Source organism: Falco cherrug, chromosome 9, assembly GCF_023634085.1.
Source record: "Falco cherrug isolate bFalChe1 chromosome 9, bFalChe1.pri, whole genome shotgun sequence".
NCBI lineage: Eukaryota > Metazoa > Chordata > Aves > Falconiformes > Falconidae > Falco > Falco cherrug.
The window spans coordinates 18630005-18649478 of NC_073705.1; the positions used below are offsets into that span (position 1 = coordinate 18630005).

At 45.2% G+C, this 19474-nt stretch overlaps 2 protein-coding genes and 1 long non-coding RNA gene across 5 annotated transcripts; 2 read left to right on the forward strand and 1 right to left on the reverse strand.

Annotated features, from left to right (window-relative positions):
• Positions 1–131: 131 nt before the first annotated feature.
• Positions 132–14426, forward strand: FUT11 (fucosyltransferase 11). 3 transcript variants are annotated; one of them, XR_008733811.1, is made up of 5 exons: positions 481–876; positions 2464–3089; positions 7787–8062; positions 10332–10508; positions 12442–14426. XR_008733811.1 is itself a non-coding variant. In XM_005443890.4 (3 exons), exons 1-3 carry the CDS (start codon positions 139–141, stop codon positions 7932–7934), a joined length of 1512 nt encoding a protein of 503 aa, XP_005443947.2. In that variant the 5' UTR covers positions 132–138; the 3' UTR covers positions 7935–9949. The 3 variants fall into 3 exon arrangements, 1 of the variants encoding a protein (XP_005443947.2); XR_008733810.1 differs by having other exon boundaries at positions 10332–14426; XM_005443890.4 differs by lacking the exons at positions 10332–10508; positions 12442–14426 and having other exon boundaries at positions 132–876; positions 7787–9949.
• LOC129736763 (uncharacterized) lies at positions 14012–16299 on the reverse strand. The gene is made up of 2 exons (XR_008733812.1): positions 14538–16299; positions 14012–14505 (listed from the first exon to the last, which is right to left on the reverse strand). It is a non-coding gene; the product is annotated as an uncharacterized LOC129736763 (long non-coding RNA).
• A 154-nt stretch (positions 16300–16453) lies between these two features.
• Positions 16454–19381, forward strand: CHCHD1 (coiled-coil-helix-coiled-coil-helix domain containing 1). The gene is made up of 3 exons (XM_014283803.3): positions 16454–16629; positions 17035–17153; positions 18588–19381. Exons 1-3 carry the CDS (start codon positions 16488–16490, stop codon positions 18699–18701), a joined length of 375 nt encoding a protein of 124 aa, XP_014139278.3. The 5' UTR covers positions 16454–16487; the 3' UTR covers positions 18702–19381.
• The last annotated feature ends 93 nt before the right edge of the window (positions 19382–19474 follow it).

Consider the following 19474-nt stretch of genomic DNA (forward strand, 5'->3'; position numbering starts at 1 on the left):
CGCGGCAGCTGTCGCCCCCTGCGGGCCGCGGCGGGGCCGGGGCAGCGCCCGAGCGGGGGCGGGAGGCGCGTGCGGCGGGGAGGAGGGGCCTCGGGGGGGGCGGGCGGGGCCTCGGGGGGGCGGGGCCCTGAGGCGGGCATGGCGGGCGGCGGGGCGCGGCGGGGCGCCGCCGGGCTGTGGCTGGCGCTGGCCTGGGGCGCGGCGGCGGCGCTGGCCGCGGAGGGGCCGGTGGGGGAGGCCGAGGGGGGGGCGGCGGGGCCCGGGGCCGGCGCGGCGGAGCAGTGCGGGGCGGAGGGCTGGGCCCGGGCCGCCGTCCCGCCGGGCACGGCCTTCGTGGCTGCCGCGTCCTACCGCGGCCCCGGCAACAACGACACGCGCCGCAACCGGGCGCTGCCCATCCTGCTGTGGTGGAGCGGGAGCCTTTTCCCGCACTTCCCCGGCGACACCGAGCGCATCGACTGCCCGCGGGGCTCCTGCCTGGCCACCCGCAGCCGGCGGGCGGCGCGGCACCGCCGCACCAGGGCCCTCATCTTCTACGGCACCGACTTCCGCGCCTACGAGGCGCCGCTGCCCCGCCTGCCCCACCAGGCCTGGGCGCTCTTCCACGAGGAGTCGCCCATGAACAACTACCTGCTCTCGCACCCGCCCGGCATCGGGCTCTTCAACTACACGGCCACCTTCCGCCGCCACTCCGACTACCCGCTGACCCTGCAGTGGCTGCCGGCCGCCGGCTACCTGCGCGGGCCCGCCGTGCCGCTGGCACACAAGGATGAGTGGCGGCGGCGGGGCTACGCGCCCGTGCTCTACCTGCAGTCCCACTGCGACGTCCCCTCCGACCGCGATCGCTACGTGCGTGAGCTGATGAAGTACATCCAGGTACGCCGAGAGGGCCGCGGCTCCCCCACTCCTTTTGCAACAGGGTTCCTTTGTCACAGTTTTTGGCCAAGGTGCGGATCATAACAGCATGCGTGCTAGCAGCAGAAGCCTGTGGCGCGCTGTCCCGGAGCACATGGCACACCTTCCAGAAGCACGTGGCACACCATCCCAGAGCATGCGGCCTGCCTTCCCGGAGGCCTTCCCGGAGCACGTGGTGCGTCTTCCCGGAGCGCATGGCCTGCCTTCCCAGAGGCCTTTCCAGAGCACGTGGCGTGCTGTCCCGGAGCGCGTGGCGTGCCTTCCTGAAGCGTGGCGCAGACTGCTCCCGGCCCGCTGGGCTGGTGGGAGGCGTTGGTCCAGAGTTGGCCGCTCGGGATCAGCCACCGGCCGGGCCAGGCCCGAACGAGCCCGGCCTTGCAGGCCAAGCGCTGATGCCTCTGGCCACTGCGCTGGGGGTGGGGGGCTGCCCGCTTGCGAGCCCCGCGCCCACCCAGGAGTGCAGGCATGTGGCCGGGACAGGCCGTGTCCCGGGAATCTGCTCCCTGCCCGCCTCTGTGGCGGTTTGTGCTGCCGCAGCACAGCTGGTGAAGAGCAGCGGCAGGAACTGAAACAACATAGTTTGTTTCAAGCAGGAAAAAAAAGTTCAGTGCTTTTTCTTTCTTGAAAATTTGGAAGGGTAGTAGATAGGAAGAAGCAGCTATGGAAACTGAAATAATGTAGTTTATTCCAAGCAGAAAAAGAAGTTTAGTGCCTTTTCTCTCTTAAAAACTCAGCAGTATAGTACAGGGGAAGGAAAAGCTGCAGAAACTGAAATAACGTAGTTTCTTTCAAGCAGAAAAAACCAGTGCCTTTTGTCTCTTAAAAACTCAGAGGGATCGTAGATAGAAAGTAAAAAGCATCCGTTTTTATTCATTATCCAAAATACATTTTTCCTGGTTATTTCTGCTGTTTCTATTGGTCATGATCCATTTGTTGTGGAAGTTCAGCATGTACTCGGTAGCAAAGCAAAGAGAAAAGAATTCTTAAAATACAACTGTGTACCACCAAAGTATGAGGCAGATTCCAGATCGAGGGTGTTGTCTTTCATTTTTGGACAGCATTCCTTTTGCTCCCTGCATCAATTTTTCTCAGTCTAACAAATGGGATTTTTTTGGCCAGCCTGCTGAGACTGACAGGAACTGCATGGAATAACTTTTTGGAAAAGTACTGGATCTCCATTAAGTAGAAAGATGAGTTTTAAGTTAACATAGAGAGAGTTGAATGCCCTTCCTTACTTCTCAGTTTCTGATTTATCTGGTAATAAAAACATTTTGGGCTGACGTCTTCCCTTCTGCACGCTCCCCCACCCCCCACCCCCCCAGCCCCAAGCTGTAGCATCATTATGCTGGTTTTGAAACTGAGCACTCAGTTTTCTCTACAGCTGTTAGAACTGGAGTTCTAGGAATAGTCACAAGGGAAAGAACTTGGAGCAAAAGGGAAGCTAAACTAAGGTAGCTAGGAACTGATCAAAGCTAGGAATTCTACAAGCTCTGAAAACAGGCTGCGGGCAAACAAATCCCTTTGTAAAGATGCTGGTTGTTGTTTTAGGTTGACTCCTATGGGAAATGCCTGCATAACCGTGACCTTCCCAGTGAGCGACTGCGAGACACCTCTACAGCCACGACAGAAGATTCTGAATTTATGACTTTTATCGCCAGGTACAAGTTCCACTTGGCCTTGGAGAATGCCATCTGTGACGACTACATGACAGAGAAGCTGTGGCGTCCCATGCACTTGGGTGCTGTCCCAGTATACCGAGGCTCCCCAACTGTGCGGGACTGGATGCCAAACAACCACTCCATCATTCTGATAGATGACTTTGACAGCCCCCAAGAGCTGGCAAAGTATCTTGATTTCCTGGACAAGAATGGAGAGGAATATCTGAAGTATCTAGAGTATAAAAACCCTGGTGGAATCAAAAACCAGTTCTTGCTAGAGAGCTTGGAGAGGCGGGAGTGGGGTGTGAATGACATGACTCTGCCCAATTACCTGAATGGCTTCGAGTGTTTCATCTGTGACAGGGAGAACATCCGGGCCAAAGAGGAGCAGGAACACAGAAAGTCTCACGGGAAAATTCCAGCTCCCAAACCTCGCATAGCTCAGTTCAAGCACATGGGATGTCCTATGCCAACCCCCGGGTTTGGAAGCATTGAAGACCTCTCTGAAGGAGACAGGTAAGGTACCGATAATGTGCTTTTTGAAGGAAAAAAACCCTTCAAATAATAGCAGCTGTAACTTTTAACCATGCTTTGTACTTAAGGGATCTCTTAAGACATCTCCGGTCGCACTTTATATTCTGCCTTGTGGGTGCTACGGTAGCTCTGCTGGTACGGCGTGATGCTCGAGGGTGGAAGAGATGCTTGGGTGGTGGTGTTGGTTAGTGGTGGAATGAGCAGCATGAGATCCTCACAATGTTCTGTTAAAATGCTCTGTGCCCTTGGGCAGTGCTGGTGTCCTTTGTCTACCTCAGCCTCTCTGTTTGGAGGCGGGGTGGGAAAGCACTCTGTAGCCCTCAGGTGAAGGATGCTCCGTACCTCCATACAGTACTGCGTCAGGAATGGCGCAGGCCTGGCTAACTCCTGTTGGCTTCAGAAGTCGGAATGCTCGCCCAGAATACTTTATAAGACGACTTGTTAGTTTGTGTGACAAGATTCTGGCTTGTGTTGAAGGATGCCGTCACATTTATTTAGGAGAGGGACCACACAGGACCAAGGACAGTTGCGCAGCTTCTTGTCTCTGTTGCGCACAGGGATTGCTGGTGTTGCTGGAATCTCCCAGGCCCAGCGCTGCCCGGCTCAGTGTGAGCTGCCCTGAAGTCTGTCAGCAGGGAACTAACCGTGCTGACCCTCAGGCAGCTGCTTCTGACAGGCACAACACAGTTTTGTTCACAGTCTGTGTGACGTATATACATGTGTTTGTACAAAATGAGTCTGTGCTTGGATTCCCACACCTGGAGTTTTGCCACTGCCCGCATTTGAAGTTGCAGTTGCTAGAAGGAAGGGTTCTTGCAGTCCATAAATCACAGGTGCACTTTTTGTAGCATGTATTACTAGTGTAACGTGTTTGGATCCCCCAGCTTTGTCGTTTTTCTTTGTATTACCTGCAGCAATTTCTGTCATCATAGGCAGTTACTCAGGTGCATGCAATTCACTTTCTTAAAAGCCACCAGCCAGCCATCACAAAGATGAACCCTCCGCCGCAGCAGACCTTGCCTATGTTCGTAGCTGTCCCCTAAGATTTCAATGGGCTGATGTCAGTCCTGCTGTAGTATTAAATTAATGACTTTCTGAAAATATTGGGACAATCTCATGCACTGTCCAGAAAGAAGTTGTCAATATACTCTATTCCAGTTTGTATCAGTTTACAGCTTTGTAAATAATTTCCTAGACTAAGGAATTGAATGCTTAGGCGTGTTAAAATGTTAGCAGGACAGTGTGTTGAAAATGTAGAATCCATCACTTCAAGTAGTTAACCCAGAACTAAGTTCTACATGGATATGAAGCACTAACAATTTTTTATGAGGTTATCCATCCACAAAAAAGTATGAAGAATTTTGTAAGTGTGGGGAATTACTTCATCCTATGTGTGGATGCTTTCAGAAACGGCCAACTGAAATTTAAAAAGGTAAATAAGCCTGAGGTTATTCGGGTTGTTTAGGAAATGTCTATTTTACAAAATGTTTGTAACGTCTGTCATTAAGAAGCATTTTTCATATTACAGTTAATTCTCATATTGACCAATCAGAAACTCGCGCTAGTAAGTAAAGGGGTCCATAATCCTTCGCTTTCTGTTGCTTGGCTGATTCATTGGAGCTTTTCTCACTCTTTGTAGCAAAATGTGTGTTTTCCTTATAGTGTACTGTGCAGTACCCTATCTATCAGAGTATTCTCTGCTTTCTCCTAGATTTTCTTTTGCTTGAGCAGCAGATGGCACCAGAGAAATGCCTTTGAAGGCCCAGTGTGGGTGCCTAGGCTGCTTCCTGGTGGGCTCAGGTGCTCGTATCCTGTGCAGTGGTCACCAGCAAGGAGTCTTGGACAGCTGGTCTGTAATCCAAGCTACACTTGCATCCCATGGCAGTTTCCATGACTCACTGAACCACAGTATGTTATTCTCCCCCTGTCTGTAGACATGTCAGGAAAAATTATGCCAGGGAAGCTTCTACACTGTCTGCTATCAGTGTTAGAAAGACACACACCTGTACCTGCCGAGGCATGATCAAGGGGTCTCCAGTGAGATACACAGTGGTTCCTATCCCATAAGCATCTGAGCTTTCACCAGTTTTATCTCCAAACTGGAAAGTGGTTACTTGGAATTTGAAATGGCACAACAGTAACCTAAAATTGCCACCAAAGCATTAGTGAAATGTGGTTATATTTTGTCAGACTTTGATGATATTATCTCAACAGTCTGATCAGTTTAGAAGACTGTCTACAGGGCCAGTCAACTGTGTATTTTGTCACTTTAGAGAACATTAATGTGGAAACGTGACACAGGCCTGGTGGGGTTACAACTGATAGGCTATATGCAACATACAAGGTCTGACTACAAACATACGATGTGACTTGGAGTCCTGGAGGCTTCTGGAACTCAGAGCAACAAAGGCAACTGGAGCGTATATATTTTTAGAGCAAGTATGCAATTGCAATCTGCATGCTCTGTAACCTGCATTCCCAGGTGTAATTTGTTTTTAGGGTTGACAACTGCGCTGAACTGACAGAACTGTTGCATTGGAATCTCTCACTCTGTAGCTATATGTAGCGAGAGCACACTGTTGTACCTTCACCTTGCTGTCCTTTAGCTCTAAGTGTGGAGATGTGGTTACTAAATCCTTACGCTTGCAGCCTCACTGGTATTTGGACTTCTGGGCTTCACACCCAAGTGAGCTTAAGAAGAAATGTCGGAGAACAACCGTTTCTATGTGTTAGGTTATGGGTCAGTCGCTATAACCTATAGAATTCTTGGCTGCTTTGTACAGAAAATAGTGAGTCATGGTGCTACTGGTGAGTGGAATAGCTGTTTAGTTGGTACCACAATCTCCAATTAATCTTGGGCTCCCACCTTTGTGAAGAGAAATGTTTGATTTCTTTAATTGATATTCATTTTCCGAAAGTGGGGCATTTGAGAGGATAACTGTAAGATTAAGCTTTCCAGTTACCTCAAGTTTTCACTGTGGTGGCATGAGAAATGAGAAGCCAGCGTGCCTTTGATAAAGGAGTATTTTGAAACCATCACAGTTTTGCTAGTTGCCATTTTATGTTGATGTCATAGTTTATTTACAACAAGAGAAAAACCAGCTTAAAAGTGTATCAGATTTGCCACATCTACACTGTAAGGTGTCTCTTGGAATAGAATCCAGTAACCAGCCAGGATTAAAGACAGATCTGGATCTCATGGTAGTAATGTTTCAGGTGTATTTAGCTGGTAGTTTCAGGGTATTTGTACAGTCCCATTCATCCTGGGCTACCAGATTTTTCCAAGTTACAGAATCGGTGTGAAATTATTTTCTTAAAAACCAATAATAGCAATGTAAAAAGAAAAACACCAGAGTGTTCTTATTTAATGTTTCTGGCAAAAGTCTTCACTTGAATACTGGAATTCCCTTCAGTGTTTTTTTCGTATGAGTTCAGCTAGAAAACATTTTCTTTTTTCTGTTACCTACTGCCTCTTAAGTCCTGTGTCTAGTACTTAATGCAAGTATACTCATTTTCCTAACGTGTGCCTTATTCAGTGCTGGAAAAACCAAGCAACTCACGTTGGCAGTCCTTGAACAAAGGTTGATGAATTTAGCTGGGAAGCAGTGTGATCTCACACTACGGCCAAGTGCTGCATTTTACAAAGGAACCTTTCAGCAGATTATTTTTTTTAAATGCAGAAGTAAGCCCCTGTTTATGATCCTTCACATTGTAATCTATGTTAAGAGCTTTATTTTGAGCTCTCTGTTGGCATATGCTGCAGAAATGTCCCACCATAGATGCTGCTGTTGACCACAGAAGATGCTGCTCCACAAAGAAAGCAACTATGACATGTTGTGTGTTTCTTTTGGTCTTCCTGGAGCAGTGGGTGAGGTTTCCTTCTGGGCAGTGCAGCCATGCTGGATTTAATCTACGGTGTATAGAGTGAATGCAGAAGGCACTGCACTTTCGCTCTGTGATTGGGAGGGAGAAGAAGCGAAAAGCTCTCTCTGTAAGTTAACATGTATTGGGTAACTCATGTGCACAGATCAAAAAAACCCCCTGATGTTTGGCCCTTCTTTCCAGAATTTGTGATGGGCTTACATGGCTGGGTAGCAGATGCAATGGAGAAGAAATAAATAAATTATTGCCATACCTTGATATAATACAAATGAGAGAAGTAGTCCACATAGTGATGAATGGGAAGGGAACTGCTGAAAGTTGCAGTGATGTAGTGTGTGCTATGAAAAGCTTGAGAATGTATGCATTGAAAAACAGAAAGCCTGTACTCGACCATCTAATCTGGAGATAGAGTCAGGGCTGAAGGATACAATGATTTTTTTTTTTTTTGTCTCTGCCTTGTATAACCTGAGTTTGTAATGAGTAGCTGCCATTCCCTAATTGTTAAATGATTTATCTAGAAAAAAAGAAAAAAAAAATCTGATTATTAGGCTGTTATATACATTTGTGAACTTACTTCACATATGTGAACTTACATTTTCTGGAAGAATTTTCACGGCAAGTTTCTTTAAATAACTTTGAGCACAATGGCACAGTAAGAACATACTTTGTTATGACCATCTCTGGGCCTGTTTTCCTTTTAGGTGAAACAAAAAAAAAATTTATTTCAGTGCTATTACAGCTGCAGAACATTTAGGGTTTTTGATAGTTTATGCTGCTGTCTCTTTTTTTTGTTTCAGTTGGAAAGAGATGTGGCTGCAGGATTACTGGCAAAGCCTTGACCAGGGCGAGGCCCTCACTGCTATGATTCATCGCAATGAGTCACATCAGGGAAGATTTTGGGACTATATGCATGAGATTTTTCTCAAGAGGACGAGGCAACACTGACCCATCTTTGCAAGAGCTCGATTTGGAAACTGCATTGAAAGTTGAGCCCTGAGCATTCTTATCTCGCTCCAGATGTTGGCCTTGAAATAGAAGAACTCTTGCAGAGACTTTTTTTTCTGGTGCATGAAGTAAGTTTCCGTTACGACAGGATTTCAGCAGTGGAGATCTTAGCAGCTGCTTTGATTTGAATTTCAGCACTGTGGGTGAAGCCACTCCTGACTGGCAGGTGTCAAGTTGTAGGGCAAAAGAGGAATTTACTCTCCTTTTGCATTTGGTATAGTTTCCTTGTGGCTTATATGACTTCACAGGAACACCTCTTCAGACTCTTGCTCAAAAGCCCTAAGTTATTTCAGGGATATTTTTTAATCTGCAAAATATTAATCATTTTTTATAAGTATTTTATCAGTCACTTATTCTCCTCATTAAGGTCTACTTTTAGCTGCTGTTAACAAATAGATTTTCCAGTGAAGGAATTACAAAGTACAAATGTCTGTGGAGAGCAATTGTGCCTTATGAAATTGCAGCAATAAAGTCTCTTCTCCCCAAGTAAGCATGCTTCAAATTACTCCTACTTTTCAGGGTAACTGAATAGCTACGGGCAGGTCGTGCTCTGCCTAATTTTCCTCTTTTGCTAGCTGGCCAGGTGATACGTACAGTGGGATGAGAGACTAGATTATTTGACTGACAAATTTCAACAAAGTATTTCACACCAGAAAGTGTATTACTTGGTACTATGCAGCACTGCGGTAAAATTAGTACACTTTGGTTCTATTAAGTTTTCATCAGATCTGAAATTCCAGCTGTAATCTTGACTTCTTGTTATCTCCTCAACGGTAGCAGTTCAGAGGCCATTGATTTGTTCTTTTTGATTATCTGCTGCTTTCTGCAAAGACAAATGCATTGTAACGATGGTGCCTTTCCAGTGGTCTCTGCAGTTTGGGCGCAACCCTTGCAGTCCTGCTATGCTGAAGTGGACCGTCAGAACCGGGTGCACTGGGATGGTTTTGTGTCTCTGCCAAATTTTAACACACAAGTATGATCCTGGTCTGTGACTGGAGTTCCTAAAAGTATGTGATGACACGTGGACACATCTTCCTTGTGCATAGCCTGCATCACTTACAGATAAAGTCCGCTGTTCCCTGCATGTTGGCTACCTTTCTGAAATAATTGATCTTGCACTGGAGGGAGACTAATTTACTTAGTGTCAGGGGTTTCAAAGCACAAGAAAATACGGCCACACTGCAGTGATGTCGCTAATGGTATAATGGTGGTTTATTTCTCCCTTTTTCCTCCCTCTTCAGAAGTAATGACTGACTAAATAGCCAGTTTATCTGTGCCTAAGACATAATGTTGATGATCAAAGTCTAGAGTTTGTGGGGTAATCTTATTTTTTAAGGCACTTAATGCTTTGCTATGGGAAGTCTGAAGCCTTTTAGTAAGTTAGGAACAGCAGTGAATCTACATTCTGTCCCTGATTAAGTCACTATCTGTTGCTGTGCTGTGGATGGATCACTTAGCCTCATTTTTTTCCCCTCAAATTCCCATTCATAATGTTGCAGATACGGTATTATAGGTATAGTATCAGTATAGGTAATGATACGCATCTCGATGTTTACCTCTCAGGTGATACAACAATATCACAGTGTTAAAATCGGGGCATCTTGATAGAGGAGACTTCAGACCCATAACTATCACTTGATTCTTGTAAATGTAGAAAATGCACACGCTATACACTGATTTCACCTGGGTTTTTTAGGAGAAAACTGGTTTGTCTCTTCTGTAATAATAATAACAAAGGGTTCTTCAGCTAAAATGCATTCAGCAGTTTACATTCCCTTTTTTTTAGTTATCAGGAGGCATGAATGCCTAAGTGAATATATCTAAATTAATTGTCAAAGTGGATTACTCATATCAGATTAAGATTATAAATATGTGTATTCAGGACTGAAGTGGCCACAATGTGCTTGAGAAGTAAATTATGATAAAACAAATGAAGGCTGCTTTGCTTCTGAGTATCAATTTCTACTGAACAGTTCAGTGATATTTAAATAGATTGTTTGAATGAATGCCTTCATTTACTTTGGATACTCTTCCAGTTCATGTTTCTGTATAGAAAATCAGTCGTCTTTGTGTGGTTCTCTAATTAGTTGTATCTCAAAACCCTTTCTTACTCGAGTGTTTGGTGGGATAGTTAGGAGGAGAAAATTTGATCTTGTTTTTTGTACTAAACATAAGAAATAAGAACCTGGTACTAGCACATTCTGCTTTTGCTAATTTATCCTGTAATTTAAGTAGATTTTCTAGAAGTGTGGTATTTATAACCAAGTCCAGGTCTTTGTTACAATATTTGCTGTTCCCAAAATGAGACGTGCTACACTTAAGGTGTTGCCCTTGCAGGAATAACAGGAGGAAGAACCAACATAAGCAGGTGTATCATAGCACCTGCTTAGTTCGCGATGAGCGATGTCCAAAAGCCTCACTTTGCCTTCCCGCTCGGCAAAATGAGCGTGTTTGTCAGCTAACAGCAGCATTGACGCTATGGTGGTACAAACTTCAGAATAGCTAGCACACCAGGTAAAAACTTATTCTTTGGGACCCTGATTCATTGATTTGCTAGTTCCCAACCAAGTGTTCCTTTACTGCTCTTCGTCTGCGCTGCGTGTATTGCAGTCGCCAGTCAACAAGTTTTTTGTTAGTCCTACAGGGGTTTTTTTGTTTGAGTTTTTTTGCTATGTGTATGTACTTCAGAAGACTGTTGCTTTGAGCTCCATGACTGTTGCCAAGCATCAGTATTTCATATTGCCACATCCCTTCTTAACACCGGTATGAAAGCAGCACAGATATGAAAGTAACTTTATCAGATATTCTGTGGGTTTTGTCTGAGTTTTTCAAATGCCAACTTTCAGTTTGTAGTTATGAGACAGGAGTCAGTTGTAATAGCTTTCTCTTATGGCTGCTTAGTGCCTTCCTAGGTTTAACTATTTTTTACAGTCTTACTGGTGTTGAACTTCTCAAAAGGTAATGAGTATCAGCTACTGCTCCTTGCAGCCATGACGCTCACCCAAGCCTTGTGTTTTTCTTGTACCTGCATTTTTTTCTGTGGTAATAGATCACACTCGCTTGTCTCCCGTATGTCACGATATGTCTGTGTTTTATAAACAGTGTGTCTGTTGCCTACTTTAATACACTAAATGTGTTTCACTTATTATACATGGTGCACAAGGATTAAACTGAAATATTTCTTCCAGTGCTTAGTATGAATAGCTTGTGTTGCTGCCAGGCAGACTCCTCAGGGCGGGAGAGGTGGGAATCCTCCCCAGCTGGCGCAGGAGTTGGGTTTGCAGCTCTGTTCCCAGCTGCTGACTGACCTTCACAACAACCGCTTCTCTGCACAGCAAGGGCTGCAAAATGCTGAATAAAGGTGGTTCTGCCACCAGGGCTTTGCTTTCGTCTCTCCTGTTATTTGGAGGAGGCAGGAGGAGAAGCTGGGTCTCATACCCTTGAGGAGTATACAATTAACCTAATGATGCATTTGAAAGGATTGCTATATAACGTCCAAAGACTACTGCTAGTCTTAGCCAAAGTGAATTTAATTTATGATCCTAGTTGTCTTCCTACTAATGCGAGTATGTGAATGCAGACAAGGAGGAAGGTCACTGCAGCAACTGTTAGTATTTTGGGAAAAGGTTTCTGGTTTCTGCTCTTGACTACCAACTGGATTTCTCATTTCACTGCTTTAAATCCAAACCAGCTACATGGCTGAACGTCATCACTTGTGTTGTGACTGCTGGAAGGCTTACACTTTTCAGTCTGAGCATTGTATATGCAGCATCTTTCTTAATGACATTCTTACAGTGCAGGTGCCCATACTCATAAAAACCACACAACTGAGACTAGTCTGGAATTTTAGTGAAGTTACAAATATTGACGATGATAAAGAGATTACTTCTGTAAACCCTTTAGTAGACTTCTGCTAACTAGGGTGAGTCACTTCACTGCTTGTCATGCGTTTTGCCCGTTTACTGTGTGACTAGAGGGAGGATTTCAAAGTTGCCAGGATAGCATTATTCACTAACGTTAACGTCCTGAAAATAGCTGTCTCCTCATTGCTGCTCATATGACACACTAGTAGATTTTCTATATGGATGCTGTGTCTCAGAATTGACTTGACAAGCTAGGACATGTTTACGCTTTCTGAGAAGGGAGAGAGGAGAAGCAACTGTCTGACAGAAGGTTAAAAATCTAGCAATGCAGTTCATTGCATCGGAGAAGCTCAAGTTCTCATTCCCTTGCCAAAACTGTGATATCAGGTGCTGCCTGTTTTTTTCAGTAAAAAGCTGGCTATTTTATATACTGAGCTAGTAGTCTGTGTTTTCTGCCCTTTAGCAAGGGGTGCAATGTTTAGAGGAAGCATATAATCCCACTGAAGACTACTGATTTGATACCTAACATCGGTCATTTCTACAAATGAAAAAATAACTGCCTTCTCTTATTTCTGTCACTGTAGTAATTTTCAAACTGAAGGATCTCCGAGTCCTCTGTGATGGTAAGTAGAATGAGAGCCAAGCAACAATGGATGTGTATGTTTAGAGGGAAAGAAGAATAAAACCTGGAAAAGGTCTGCAACGTGCAGCAGCTGGAGAATCGCAGCAGAAATGCCCCTCTTGCACCTTGACAGTGGGTAGTTTTAACCGGCATGGAAGAACAAGTAACTCCTGAAGGACTGGGAACAGGATAAATGGCATCAACACGCAGCCGTCGGGGACATCACTGTTTAAGCAGGCTTTGCCATGTTAGACAAGCAGCCATCTGCCTCCCTTACCATCCCGCCATACGCACTCTTCAGCCACTGTCCCGAGAGAGCCGCTCCCTTAATGATCAGTTGTCATCCATTTGGTTGGATTTAATTAAGATTGTTATGGATCTCTAGGCACCTTTTGAGAAGTTGTATTAATTGGAAACAAACAGGATGGCAGGTTCCTTCATTCTGCCCAGAGACCTCTACTGACAGGTCGAAATTAATCAGGGAAAAAATCCTTTTAGTGATAGGAGCAGCTGAGCCAAAACCTGTGTCAGGCTTTAACAAACTGCACTTCTCTTATCATTCAGTGTCTCGGATCTGGCAGTGAGAGATACATGGCCCTGCAGAGGGATTAGGGAGGTGGAGAAGAACGGAGCTGCAGGATTTGTTCCAGAGCTCCGACATGACTGGCATCTTAATTTGTATGCTGTTACATGCATTCTTTCCCGCAGAAAAGACCCATCTAATGCTGAAGCATCTCAGCTAAAGATAGTTCTGGGGATCTTGGAACGGATCAGAGCAGATCACGATGCTTTGTGGCATCTCTGAGCAAATGAGGAGGCATCAGGTAATTTGTAGTGGAAATGGGCTGGATCTGAGTAGATCTGGGAATTAGAGATTAGGGATGGCAGCTCAGAACTAGTCAGGTGGATGGAATAACGCAGGGTGGCTGACCTGACTGACAACTCAGGATAAGGCAGGCCAGCATTGGAGGTGGGGCAGGGGGTGGCATACCAGAACAGAAATTGCATCTGTCATTGTGCTAATGAATGCACTTGTGCTAATAAGTGCATTAAGTGCTAATACTGTCCAAGCACAATAGCTCAGCAGGCAGGAGTAAATCTGAATCGACTGGAATCTTAGCAAACCAGTTAGTTTCACTACTAGAGTTGAAGTGGGGGTGCTTAACTTTCTAGGCATCTCCAATTAAATTGGAGTTTGAGGTGAGGGTGAGACAGCTAAGAATAAATTGTGGTAGGTGAGGGCATTATGATTTTGTATGAAGAGAACTGGAGCATTCAGGATAAATGTGGTGTCGTGGCTTAAACCAGTACACTTGGGTGAATATACTGGAATTTACCTGAAAGCTGGATTCAAGCAGTTCAGAAAGACATGGATATCAACCCTGTTCATTGTTCCCAGTTCAACTGATTTCTTAGTCTCATTCCCTAAGTGGGTTTTAGGCAGTGCCTGAAGGTTTTGCACAGTTACTCCATAAAGCAAAGAATCCATGGTGTAATTTCTCACCTCTTAAAAGATGTATTTAAGAAAACAGTCACATTTTAAGGGTGTATTTTATTACAGCATTGATAGCACTGTATTAATTGTGGCATGGCATTTACTGCAGCATCGTAACTGGCCCTTATTCCAGTTGTGATAGATTCTTGTCAAATCTAATACTAATAGTTTAATCTCTATCATTCATTTTGGTTTTGACTAGCAGAAATGTAGGCTAGGATTCAGCTTTAACTATGTTGATCCAAGTAAAGAAGTTGTAAATGCAGTTAGATTTTTAAGTGTTCTTTACAGTTGTACATTCAGCATTGGCAATGGAACACCTGCGGGTTTCACTGCTCAGTGTGTCGACGGAATTGGGTTTCTGACTGTCCCTTTAAAGCTGGCGCTTCCAGCCCACCCACTGGTGTCTCTGTGTCAGCCATCAGCTGTACAAAATACAGGCTATAGAGTGACCTGGCTGTTGAGTAGCATGCCTCTTCTATGGTTCCACATTCACCTTTAAAACAAATGTGTGCGTCTTGCTTCAGACACCTCTGCATATGTGTGCGTCTTGCTTCAGACACCTCTGCATATGTGTGCAGACACCATCACGTACCTCATTCTGTCTGCTCAGGAATGTCTTTGGCTCATGCTCTAATCCCAGGCTGAATGCCAGGAAAGGAAATAATAATGCAGACAGCAGTAACGGACAGGAAGCTATTACAATTCTCCTTGTGTAGCTTGCCTTTCTCTCTCTCAGCCTCCCTTCCTCTTCCCACCCCCATTTTTCTTGGAATTACTTAAGAGAGATCAGTTTTTGAAGGTGAATGTACCTGAAAGTGCTGCCACCATTAGCTAATTAATTTAGAAAAAGGGAGGTTGATTTACAGGGTGTGCAGTTCAGCTTCTCTTATGTCCTAGTATTTGTGTCTTTTTTTTTCTTGTTACTGTTCTTGTACAAGTCTAGTTAGTCATGGCAGCAAATGCAGTAGGGAAGAGTAGGTGTCAGTAGGGGTAACCAGAAAAGGCAAACCTAAGAGTTGCTGAACCTCAGGTGAACTGGTATACTGAGAAGTACTTCATGTCCCTGTCTTGAATTTGCAAGATCTCTTAATCTTTAGAGTTGCAGGATGCAAGCTCTCGAGCCTAATTTGAAGGTGTCAGCTTGCTTCCTTCTCCACTGGTAGCCAAGCTCGACGATAGCTTGTTTCCTGTCCCATCTGAAAAAATGGGAGTAGAGAAACATCCCTCTTACCAAAATGTTTTAGAACTTCCAGATAAACTGAATTTAGACCTAAAGATACAGGAATGGGCTCCTAAAGAGGGCCAAAAGCTCTCTTTTGTTTATTTGAAAATGTCTTCTTGTACTCTTTAAATTGGACTCTAAGAAAATACTATTTTAAAAGTAACACAAAAATAATGATAGAATGAGACATACCAGAGAATATATTGTCTGCAGATGCAGTATATTCTATTAATGATACCGAGAATATTCTGGTGAAGATCTGGTAATATTTAGCTTAAGGTAACAAAATTTCCAATGTTTTATTAACTTCCTTGACTAGGCAGAGGCAAGGGGAGTTCTTTGGGTTTTATGTCTGTAGTTAAGAGGTGGAATGTATCTTTGTCCAAAGCAACGCCCTGTGCAAAAAAATTGTTCCCAGCATCTTTGGTTTGGCATTATAGAGGTGGTTAGAGAACTCCAAGCATACAACCAACCCTTCCTGTGGAAGAAAACTGTTACTGCAGACATTCTCCAGTGCACAAGGGGGATTGCTGGTGCCCAAAGGAGCCTCGATACCATGGTAAAATGGCTTATTTATACTGTGACTACTGTATGACAAGCGCCTGAGTATGTTAGGTCCCCGGTGTCTGTCTGCTCAGCTCTACGTCTGCCTTGTCCCTCATGCTGTGAAGAAATCTGTCAGCACCCCTGCCCTTACCATGCAGCTGTGCCTTCTGTGTTACTGCCCTCTATTTTTTTTTTCCTGTTAACTGCCTTTTTTTCCCCTGTGTTACCTTTTGTGTTTTTTCTGTTACCTGCCTTAACTCCGCGCCACCTGCCAGTTCCAGCCCGGGACATGGCGGCAGGAGCAGCCTGCGGGAGCGGGGATGCGCCTCAGCAGTAGTAGGGCTTGGCAGACACCAGGTGCAGGAGCAACTCAGGGCAGATCCAGCCGCGTTTCCAGCACCAAGGAATGTTTCCATATGGCCGCAGTTAAGTTCCAGGGGAATTGCCTGTAACAACCGTGATTTCTCCTGCGCCGGGCTAGGCGCTGCGCGCCGCCGTCACGTAGGGGCTGCAGAAGCACGTCTGCGGATGCGCGTTTTGAGGAGTTGTCACTGGACCGGAGTTGTTGAGGAGTATCACGTTGCCGTCCCACGCTGAAGCGGTGAGAAATGACATTAATTTTCGTGGCCTCTGCCCGCGGCAAGGCCGCAGCGGTAGGCCTGACCGGGCCGGGCCCGCGCAGGCGCGCTCCCGCCAGGCGCTGCGCACGGCCCGCTCGCCGTACGGCCTGTCGCAAACGGACATGGCGGCGCCCGTGTACCCGGCCTGGGTCATCCGGTGGGTGTCGGGGCAGTGGCGGCAGAAGAAGCGTCCCCCCGTTATCCGCCCCACCCGGCCGCTGGTGCTGGCTAACAAGGTGGCGAACCGCAGGGAGCAGGCGGGAGGTGAGTGCGCGAGGAGGGCCCGCTCGGCCCCGCCCTGGGCTGCCCGCGGCTCCTGTGCCCGGCGGGGGGCAGAGGGAAGGGGCCGCGCTGTGCCGTGCCACACCGGGGGGACACGGGCTCTTCTGGGGAGGTCACTTCCTCGCGCAACGACCCTGGCTTTGCATCTCGTGATGCCCCGTATGCCAAGCACATGTGTAAAATACTTTGTTACATCTCGGCGTAGCGTTTCCCTTCAGAATTCAGTCCCGTGGCGGCGACGGTGCTGATGAGACCCTTCCTCTAGCATTGCTGTTTCTCACCTGCCTTTACCCCATCCTAAACTTCTCTCTGAAGATTTTGCGCTTTGGAGGCACTTAGCGTGAAATTCCCTGCACCTGAGATCTGTGTTGTGTCTTTCCCTCCTAGAGGCGACGTGCATTACGGAGATGTCGGTAATGATGGCCTGCTGGAAACGGAATGACTTCAATGATACCGCCTGTGCGGACGAGATCAGGATGTTCTATGACTGCGTGGCAAAGGCAGAAGTAATTAAGACCTCTTTCATGTTCTTAAAGACATATCATAGGGAAGGAGGAAACCCCCAGTCATATCTTGTGTGCCAACAGTGGCAATGTTCTCTGAACAATTTGATGGATGTTGTAATCCATTTGAGCTTTAGGAGAGGTGTAGGATGCTGTAGATCAAGCATGAAGTCCTTCCTTTTTGAATGCAGAAGCTAAATTAAAATTAAATTAAGTTAGAATTAAGGATAAAGGACTGTAGGAAGGGACTGGATGTTTGGAATGTTACAACTAAAGATGAAACAGTAGGCACATCCAGTCCTTTTTGCGTTGTCAGACTCTTGAAGCAGAGCTCACTTGCTGTCACTTGACCCTAACCTAGGCCGTTCCTTTTGATTTCTCCTAGGTTTTAGTCCCTTAAAGATTCAGTACTAATGAAGCAATAATTATCATCGCTTTCTGCATATTACATGATAGTTCTGAATGAATGAGGGAGAGTACAGTTTGTAGCTGTTATGTAAAACAGTGATTTGTGCAGTGCGAGATGTGGATTATGTTGTAGCTGTGGAGATGTACAGTGTAGGTGAATTTCCACAGCTGCTCTGATTCACAAAATTCACAAAGAAATAGCTGATTCAGGTGCCAGTCCAATACCTGCATTATCGAGATGGTGGTAGGGGAGAGTGGTAAGTTAGGATTCTCACATTCCAGTCTGTCATAAATCTGTAAGGAGTTTTTGAGCTTGCAAGGGTGAGGGTGGAGACAAGGTAGCAGAGGAATAACCAGTGGTTTCAGTAATCCTTGTAACAGAATTTTTCAGGATACATGAGGTAGCTACAGCTATTCTGGATTCTCTGAAAATTAGGAGTTCTTTTAGGCTGTTTCTGACTTTGAAGGCTAGGCAATTTCCTTCAAAAATAGATTTAATATTGTTTGGAAGTTAGAGGTTTTCTGCTATATGATAAACTTGAATCAAGTCAGTTTCAAAAGCAGACTAAAGGTAAGTATGTGTGCTAAACTTGTCCTTAAACTGGTTTCAGTTTTTTTTCAGTAACAGTACTATCATGTAGTAAAAAGTTATTTACTGTTGCTGTTTGAAAGCATGGATGAAAAATTGTTTGCAATTTACTTGGTAGATTACAAAGAATCAAATTGAACATCAGAAAGTAAAAACAAAAAAAACCTGAGTTGTTACTATGTTTATAATATTGTTAACTAAGAACATGGAAGAGTATCATCTTTGCAAGATGTCAGTCAGCCATTAACTACATCATTTAAAGGTCATCAGCTTTTGAAAGCCTTGTGATTATTGAGCAAAGTGCTGTTGTAAGTGTTCCTTAAAGAAACAGCATTCTTCTGAAAGAAATATGCCAGTACAGTCAGTAGTAGTCTTCGGGGGAGAGTGTCAGCTCTGCAAATCAACTGAGGTAATATTTTGAGGTTTCTTTTCTCTTTCAGAAGGAGCGCAAGGCTCAGAATAAGGAGGACACAGTGACAGCCAGGGGAAACCTAACTTCAAGCAAAGTGAATAAGCTCCTGAAGAGGTTTCCTCAGATAACACGTTATGTGTAATGTGCTTTACTAAAGGGACCGCAGATGAGCAATTAAAGTTGGAGTCTTTGGCGAGAAGGTGAAAAGCAGACTTGAGTGAGCGTTTGATGTCAAGTGGTGTCTGTCAGCACTGCTGTACGGATCCTGATTATGCCTTTGTTTCCAGAGCAAAACCCACCCAACTCAGCCATCAGCTGACCTTGTTCATGAGGTTCTCGGGTCTTGCGGTCTTAGGGTTTCTGCAGTGTATTGTTCAGCTAGCCACAGTGGGGAGTCAGGTCCTTGCTGTGAAATACCATCTTCTAGGAAGGCATGTAAATACCTTTTCTCACGGTTAGGGGGTGATTTTTCCTCAAGTATAAGCTTCCTGCCTAACTTCTGAGCCACTATGAAAAAGTGCTCAGGCCCAGACATTGAGCCAACTTAAAATTGATAGTAATCTCATGACTCATACGTGTATGTATACACAGTTTGGTTCCTCTCAAAATGTTTTTAATTCCTGCTGCTGTACAAGGCGGCTGTAGAATGAGGAAGAAGTCTGCAGCAAAATACCTTGTTAATACACAATACATTGGTAAGGATCAAATATAACTTCAGTGTTGAAGCTTGTGATTTAGGCCCTCTGATTTGCAGGTGGGACTGGTATGGTGCCATGTCAAATCGATCATGTTGTCTGTTCTATAATAAAATAATGCAAGACTTTGTTTGGCTGGGGCAACTCATAATCTTCAACAAAACGTTCCGTTGTTTGGTAAAAAAAACTAAAAGGGAAGACAGAGTTCAAGTACAGACTG